General features: G+C 40.6%; 1 protein-coding gene across 1 annotated transcript in view; it reads left to right on the top strand.

Annotated features, from left to right (window-relative positions):
• The first annotated feature begins 322 nt into the window (after positions 1-322).
• Positions 323-8,774, top strand: part of STUM (stum, mechanosensory transduction mediator homolog) — a 99,087-nt gene continuing 90,635 nt past the window's right edge. Inside the window, exon 1 of the mRNA XM_074262603.1 lies at positions 323-846. Coding sequence (XP_074118704.1) covers positions 633-846 — 214 coding nt within the window. The 5' untranslated portion in view covers positions 323-632. The remainder of the gene's footprint in view (positions 847-8,774) is intronic.

The raw sequence follows: 8,774 nt of genomic DNA, 5'->3' as shown, positions 1-8,774 counted from the left end.
GACACGGGCGACTTCCCATTTTAGGAATGTTGTAAGGACAAATTAGCTCAAGTATGTAAATACTTGTAAATATGTTACAGACGAATAAAGACAGAATGTACTTCTATCTCCTTCCCTCTAAGAAATTTCATATAGTTTTCTTCAGGGAGAGAAAGTAATTTCTAATCCCCAGCACCAACAAGTCTCCTCCCTCCCAGTTTCGCTTTGTTTAATATCAACCTCAAATTTCTCTTCCATCGTTCTCATTTTGAGAGTGGGGGTGAAGGATGGGGGGGCGGGGAAGAAGTCAGGCTGGGGGAGGGGCAATGAACGACTGTCACTGAAGTGTCACGCTGCCCTTTCCTTTCCTTCGCCTGTGTCTGAGAGTGTATATGTGTGTGTTGAAGCGTGTGTGCTCGAGAAAGAGTTCTCGGAGCATCTAGTCCCCGGACGGAGAGGCTGGGCTGCTGAGCGCTTTCTCCAAGAGCCGGGTGGAGGACGCAGCAGCAGCAGCCGCCCTGCCCTCGGCTCTCACCACCTGTGAGCTAGGAGGACCCCCGGCAGCGTGGACTGGAGGGCGCGTCCAGCCCATCACCTACCTCCCCAGCAGCCTCCCGTAAGCCCCTCTACGTCCCAGGGAGCTCGTAGAAGCCATGGAGCATCCCCACAAAGAAGGGGAGACGGCGGCCCCGGCGGCGGCGGCAGCCACAACGGCTGCAGCCGCGGACCCCCGGGGAGCATCCTCGTCCAGCGGGGTAGTGGTGCAGGTGCGGGAGAAGAAGGGCCCCCTGCGGGCAGCGATCCCCTACATGCCATTCCCCGTGGCAGTCATCTGCTTGTTCCTCAACACTTTCGTGCCGGGACTGGGTAAGGAGAGGTGGGCGGGTGGGACTCCTTCCAAATGCGGGGTGACTGCAGAGCGGCTGGCCAGGATTGGGGGTGCGGAAGAAGGCACAGAAGGTGCGGTTCTGACCACGCTGAGGGTGTGCGAGTGCCTTCCCCAAGGGCGTCCCGGACGGGTGCTACGCTTGCCCAGCCCACCCCGGGAGCTGCGTCCCTCTGAGGCGGGGGCGCTGTCGGGTTGGAAAACAATCTGTAGTGGGTAGAAGGAAGTGGGCGACAGCCCGGGAGAGGAGGAGAGTGTAGAGGGGCCAGAATCTTTCCCTCGACGCCACCTCGTGACTCTCATCCTCCGCTTCCCAGTTCCCCGGGAGCTGGAAACTTTTTGGGTAGAACTGGAGGCGCCAGATGAGCTGTTGCTGGGGGATGCTCCTCAGAACCTTAGTGCTATGATGCTCGGACAGCCCGCCCTCCCCATGGGTCCCTCCCTCACATCCTGACCATCCTTTCCTCTGCCTTTTGCGGGGTTGCAGTTTAAGCTGACTCCAATAGACCCACTTCTCCACTTCGTTCCCATAAAGGCATCTAGTCCTCCCCCCCCCTTTTTTTTTCTTTTAAATGGGCTCAGAGAGAAGCGATCTGGAAAGAAAAATGCATTTTATGGGATAAAAGAGGGATAAAAGGACCCAGGGCGGTGCCCTGGCCCTGACATAAAGCCCTAGAACTGATGGTGGCTCTTCTAGAGCTCTCCAGTCTTCAAAATTGTCAGAGGGAGAGAGAGGGACCCAAAGAAGAAGAAACAGGAGTGGGACGGGAGGAGATCTGGCTGAGCTCATCATACACCTCTCTCTACTGGCCAGCAGGAAAAGAATGATGGAAAAAGCCAGAAACTAAGGGCCCTGCCTTCCTATAATCCCCATCCTTCATCTTCATTTTTTAAAAGCTCAATGCAAAAGTCATTTGGTTATTACCAAGTTTTTTTTTTTCTCTCTCTCTCTCTCCACCTGTTTCCCCCCCCCCCTTTCTTTTTGACTTTCCAGAGGAACATAATAGTAAGCTGAGAACCAGTTCTTTCTAAGTCCATTTCCAGTAAACCAGAACATTCATGTATACCCACTTGGGACTGGATGGGAGGGGACTCCTTCTCAAGGGGAGATTTGAGGCCAAAATTCCATCTGGGGAGGAAAGGGGAAGGAGAATGAAGAAGGAAAAGTTTTGCCATCAATCTCACCTCCAGTTTTAACGCCATCATCCCCCTCCCTATTTACCCCCTCTAGGCTCCCTTCTCCCACTCACCCCAGCCTTGGCACAGGTTGTGCTTGGCAATCTATGAAGCCCTCAGTTCAAACACATCCCGCCTCCCCTTCCCAACAATGTGAGTTTGCAGGCTCCTAGAACGGTTGGCAGAGACAGAGTGCTGTGGGCCTGAGCTGGGAAAAGGCAATCCTTTCTGGATCTACCTCAGGAAAAGACTTGTTTCTGCGCAGACTACTCATAGGTAGCCCCGGCAAGGCCCCTGTTCCCAAACCTTCTGTGTCCAGGCAGAAGTTGTTCTCCTCAGCTCTTTGCCCTTTCTCATGGTCTTGATCTATCCTTCACTTAATACCCTACAGCAGATATCTTATTAATAATAACATAATAGTATTTATATTAGTATAGCATTCATATTACATTTACTGTATGCCAGGCACTGTGCTAAGTACTGTTACAAATAATTATCTCATCTTATTCTCAAAGCAATCCTGGAAGGTAGGAGCAATTATTCTTCTCATTTTACAGTTGAGGAAACTGAGGCAAATGGAGGCAAATGGACCCAGCTAGTAAGTCTTTGAGTTTGGATTTAAATTCAAGCCTTCTTGACTGCAGGCCCAGTTTCTATCCATTAAGCTACACTTTTTAAGAATTTCATCTAGGGTGAGATTCAAATATATGAAAAATATGGAATTTGTTGGGGGCATAGGAGAGGGAAATAAAATTTATTTGCATATGACTTACATAAAACCTATATAAATCATGGTCTACCTTCAGAAGATTTTTGTGTTAAAATGCCAACATCTTTTGGTGATTTTTCTCCTTCCCTACTTATTTTTCCCAGACCAAGAATTCCCCTAGAAGTAGCAGCAAAAGCAGAAGAAAAGGGATGGGGTGTGGGGAGACAGTCACCAAGAACCTGATTTACTACTGGTTCCTGAGATACAATTTCTAAATTATATTCACTTACTGAATGCTAGCTGGTTTAGTTTTAACCTCAGGCTGAGGACCCAGGCAAGAGAGAATTTGTTCAAGCTCTGCCTACAAGTACATATATAGACATGCATATTACATATCTGTGTCAGATTGTGAGATTCATCTTCCATTTGGAGTTTTTTGAGAGGCAGCATGGTGAACAAAGTGAGGAAAGAGATTGATCTCAAAGCCAAGAAGGTTTGGGTTCAAGTCTCCTCTCTGATATATATTATCTGGATAAGTCTTTTACACACTCGGTGCTCTAGACACCTCTAAGACTAAAAGTCACAGATCAGAATGAGTTTTACCTGCCAATGAAATCACAGATCTGGACCCTATTCTCTGGGACTTGGGGGGGGTGTTCTATGTTGTATTATGAAAGCAGTCCATTCATTTAGAGGATGTTAGGAAGGCAAGAGGATGCCCCTTTAGTCAGACACCCCACTTGCTGGAATAAAAACACACTGTCTTTCCATCTGTTTGGAGGATGTGTATAACATCATTGTTGATGTGCTTGGATTTCACTTTTTCCCCAAGTGGTGAAGTAAATGTCACCCTATGGTATTTTACAGCAAAAAATAAATCATGCTAGGATGGAAATGACCTCCCCCTTCTGCTTTCCTCCTTTGGGTCCAGGTGGAGAGTCACTCTCTAGAATGGATTATAAATATTTGGATTACAGGAATAATATCTAACATCTATATTGTGCTTTCTGATTTATAGAGTAATTCCCATGAATGATCTCATTGGACTTCCTATTTTCACATATATGTGCCCATGTTTTAAAGGTAATACACTAATCCTTTTAGGGACAGGGAGGCTTAGAAAAGACCATTGTTGGCACTTTCATTCTTAGATACATAGGATAATTACACACACACACACACACACACACACACACACACAGAGTTATTATTTGTCCCAAGGTATTGTGGGTTACTAGGTAAAGTCAGAAGACCCAGAGGAAGGAAATCTTAACTCTTCGTCTTACTAAGTCTGAGATCTTAAACAGATGGCTTTACTTCTCTGGGCCTTAATGGATGGATACCTTTATAAAATAGGGACAGAAAAGTTCATAGGTCATAGATTTAGAACTGGAAGGAACCTCAAGGCCATCTAATCTAACCTTTTCATTTTATGGATGAAGAAACTGATTTAATGTTGATTAAATAATAACTTGTTCAAGATTATATGTCTAGTAAGTAAGCAGGTGCTGCAGTGGATAATGTTCCAGGGCTGGAGTAAAGAAGACATCTTCCTGAGTTCAAATCTGTCCTCAGACATTTACAAGCTGTGTGACCCTAGACAAGTCACTTAACCCTACTTGCCTCAATTTCCTCATCTGTAAAATGAGCTAGTGAAGAAAATAATAGACCATTCCAATATCTTTGGCCAAAAAAACTCTAAACGGGGTCATGTAATTGACAAACATGTGTGAGAGATGAGATTAAATCAAATGAGCTGAACTGGATAGTCCCAAGATCCTACGCAAATATCATATTTTATAAATATAGTGCACATCCACTAAACGGGGTATGACATCTTCAATTTTGTGATTTTATATCTTTCTTGATTGACTCAGTAAAATAAGCTTCTCATCTCAATCCTATATTTTGGTTAGCATTGCAGATTGGCCCTTTAGGATAATATTAGACATTAGAATTGTTATCTAATGACATATATATACATATATATATATATATATATATACATATATACATATATATACACACAGATGTCTCTGATCCTTTAAAGCAGGGGTATTCAAACTACAGCTCGAGGGCCAGATGTGGCCCACTGAGGATGTTTATGCGGCCTGCCGGGTTATGGCAAATGGGCTGAGGGGGGGAGAGAGAGTGTAAGCTTTTGTTTTTACTATAGTCCGGCCCTCCAATTGTCTGAGGGATAATGAACTGGCCCCTATTTAAAAAGTTTGAGGACCACTGCTTAAAGCCTAGCTTTTTTCTTACATGAAGTGTTCCAAGATTATCTTAGCCCAGGTGATTTCTCTCTTCCCAGAACAGGTGATGCTCACTATCATTGCTTGTCAATGGGCAATTTATTACAGCCTTGTGTCATCTCAAATTATTATTTTTATTTCCTAAAAATATGTTTTTCCAGTTAGATTAGAAACAATATTTAATATTCATTTTTTAAAATGCAAAGTTCCAAATTCTCTCTCCCTTCTCCTCCTTGAGAAGGCATGTAATATGATATAGTTTATACATGCATAGTTAGGTAAAACATATTAAATTATTTTTCTTAATGTCATTTAATTCTTCTGTTTAAATTTCTAGAAGTCTTGTGGCACAGTGGACACTTGACTTTGAAACCAGGATGGCTTGAATTCAAAATATGTCTCTGATACATACTATCTCTGTGACCTTAGGCAAGTTTCATGCCAGCTAATTAGTCAATAAGCATTTATTAAACACTTAACATATGCTAGGCACTTTGTTAAGTGCTGAGGGATTCAAAGAAAGGCAAAAGACAATTTCTGCCCTTAAAGGGCTTCCAGTCTAATGAAGGAAACAACAAACAAAAAGATAGGTACAAACAAGCTACATACAGAATAAATAGGAAATAATTATCAGAGAAAAGGCGCTAGAAATAAGAGAAATTGGAAAAGACTACTGTTTTGGCAGTCTAAGCAATTCTCTAAAGCTAGATATTAAAGAGATGCCAACCTATTGGTAGAGGGAAGTTCCATCCTTTCAGAGTTCCTAAAACCAATGAAATTAGAGGTTCTGTTTCTATCCTGGAGGTTACTTAACGTTTTATGAGTTCATAGCCCTTTGGGCAGGTTTATTGTAAGCCTCTTGAGAGCAAGGATGAACTGTGTTTTAAATTTCCTTCTATCTCATTTGATGTTATAAGGAAATAGAACTGGAATGCAGATTAGATTGAAGGGAAGGGTGTAATTTAGAGATCACCTAATCTAAGCCCCTGATTTTGCATATGAAGAAACTGAGGTCCATAGAGAGAGAGAGACTGACCTGTGACAGGGTCATCCAGCCCACATAGTAAGTGGCTGATGAATATTTGTTAAAGTAGAATCATAGCAGTAGAAAGAATCTTTAGAGTCATTACTCTTATCCAATTCTCTTGTTTTGCAGAGAGGTAATTTGTTTAAGATTACAAGGCTAATTTAGAGGGATAGATGGTATTAGAATTCAAGTCTCTTAAATCCCAGCCCTGGGCTCATTTAGTTATACCATGCTGGCACTGGATATATGCCAATGTGCATAAACAAAACAAAACAAAAAACTACTTATGGGATTGGGATGGAAGGAGGAAGGCAACTTGGAATTCAAAATGTAATAAAAATAGATTTACTTTTTTTTTTAAATCCATGTTTGGGACACCTAGATGTTATAGTGGATCGTTCACTGGCCTTGGAATCAGGATTTGATTAGCTAGGTGACCTTAGGCAAATCACTTAATCTCAATTGCCTTGCCAAGAAAAAAGAATAAATCTATGTATGTATAGTTTATAGCATAATTGTTATAAAGGAACCAATTGCTTTTGTTGAAGCCAAATATTAGTACCTGATTAGCATATTACTTGGAAGAGAAATCCTATTGTGGGATTAGGTCAGAGTTTGGAGTTCTATGGGCAGTCCACCTCTCATGTGTGAGTCTCAGGTTTCGATTGGGACACTTTGAAGGGATAAGCTAGATTCTATGACAAAAGGATCTTCACAATCAACAAATATTTACTTACCGATTTATTCATTTTGTAGATATTTATTACATGTCTGCTGCTGAGAAACATGGTGGTAAATCAATGGTGTCAAACTCAAGCAGAAATGAATCCCTAGGATTCATTGGAATTGGAAAACTGCAAATCAACATTATCAATGTTGTTTTAAAATTCATTTTGTTAGTTATTTCCCAATTATATTTTATTTTGGTTATGTCTACACTGGGGAATTTTGTGGACTCTGCTGGAAGTTTAACACCCCTGGATTATACTGAACTTGGAATTAGATCTGAATTCAAATCTTGTCCCTGGCACATACCAACATGGTCGTGAGCTACTCAATCTCCATGGGCCTACATTTCTTCATCTGTAAAAATTTATTCATCTGATACTTGAACATAGAATTGTTGGGAAGAAAATAATTTGTGAATGTTAATTCACTTCACAAAATGCAAATAAATATGACTATGTTGAAAGCATGGTAATAGAGGGAAGGGGAAGATAGGGATGTACTGGTAAATGCTTAATAACTAGACCTGCTGGGGAAAAATATGTATACACTTTTAAGTTTAATCAGAATTATTAACATTTTCTTAAGTCTAGAGATAATAGAAGAATAAATCAGATCTTCATTAGCAGTGATTTCTGAGGTATAAAAGTTCATAATGAAAATTTTCAAGACAGCTAGAGCTGGTTCTGGCACACCTCTCAAAATAAGGCATGGTCTCTGATTTCCGGAAGGCAAAAATCTAGTAGGAAAGGTTATATGTGTGTGTGTGTTTGTGTGTGTGTGTGTGTGTGTGTGTGTGTATATTTAGCTATATCTATCTATATGTATACATGTGTGTCTTTGTATCTGCGTGTGTTTAGATATATATATACATATACATAATATGTATATATATATATTAATAAGCAATTTTGTTGAATCATTTCCAGTCATGTCCAGGGATACAATTGAGTAACTTGCCCAGCAAGTATCTGAGGCTGAATTTGAACTCAGGTTTTCCTGACTTCAGCCCCAGACTGTCTGCTGAGCCAGCTAGATACCTATATTCTATTTTATACTATAGTCATTAAATGGTTCTTATGTGACATGATAAATAGAGAGTCAGCTTCAGTGAAAGGAAGACCTGGGTTACAACTTAACCTTTGACCCACAAGATTATATGATTCTAAAACCTCAGTTTCCCATGTAACTCCCTAAAATTATAAATTATAGCAGGCCTTCTTAAACTTTTTCCACTAGTGATTCCTTTTCACCTAAGAAATTTTTACATGATGTTGGATTATGATTATAATACTGATAAATCATAATTTTACAACCTCCACATTAAGTTATGTGATCCCATATGGGGACAGTTTAAGAAGCTTTGGGTTGTAGAGTGAATGAAGAATGTAGAGTAAGTCTTCATTAGTAGGGGAAATTTCCTCACTTAGAGATACCTAACCCTGTGAAATCATAGGATTCTTTCTTCCATTCCCAACAATTATAAAATTGTTATAAATAAACTTATTTTTATTTATATATATTATAAACATATAAATATAAAATTGTATATAAATATATATATAATAAATATAAAAATATTCATTTTAAAGTATTACCTATTAATGGGCAGCTGCAGTTCATAGAGCACTAGGTCTGGAGTCAGGAAAACTCCTGGGTCAAGTCCCTTAATCCTGTTTACCTCAGTTCCTCATCTGCAAAATGAGCTAGAGAAGAAAATGGCAAGCCATTCCAGTGTCTATGTCAAGAAAACCCCCAAAGGGGTCACAAAATGTTAGACATGACTGAAAAATTACTAAACAATAACCAAATAGAACATACACTAAACTGAAAAGCTAGAAAATATGCAAGTTTGGAGGAAGGAAGAATATTTTCTCACTAGGAGATCAGTGGAAAGTCATCTGGGCGGAACTTTGAAAAATGAGTAGGATTTCATACCACAGAATGGTAAAACTGGAAAAGGCATTTAAAATGTAGAGAACAAAGCATGTAAATATGTAGAAATGTAAAGTACTG

The sequence above is a fragment of the Sminthopsis crassicaudata genome, chromosome 4, assembly GCF_048593235.1.
Source record: "Sminthopsis crassicaudata isolate SCR6 chromosome 4, ASM4859323v1, whole genome shotgun sequence".
Classification (NCBI taxonomy): Eukaryota; Metazoa; Chordata; class Mammalia; order Dasyuromorphia; family Dasyuridae; genus Sminthopsis; species Sminthopsis crassicaudata.
Note: the sequence above shows the minus strand (reverse complement) of the source record. Positions and strands in the feature narration are given on the sequence as shown.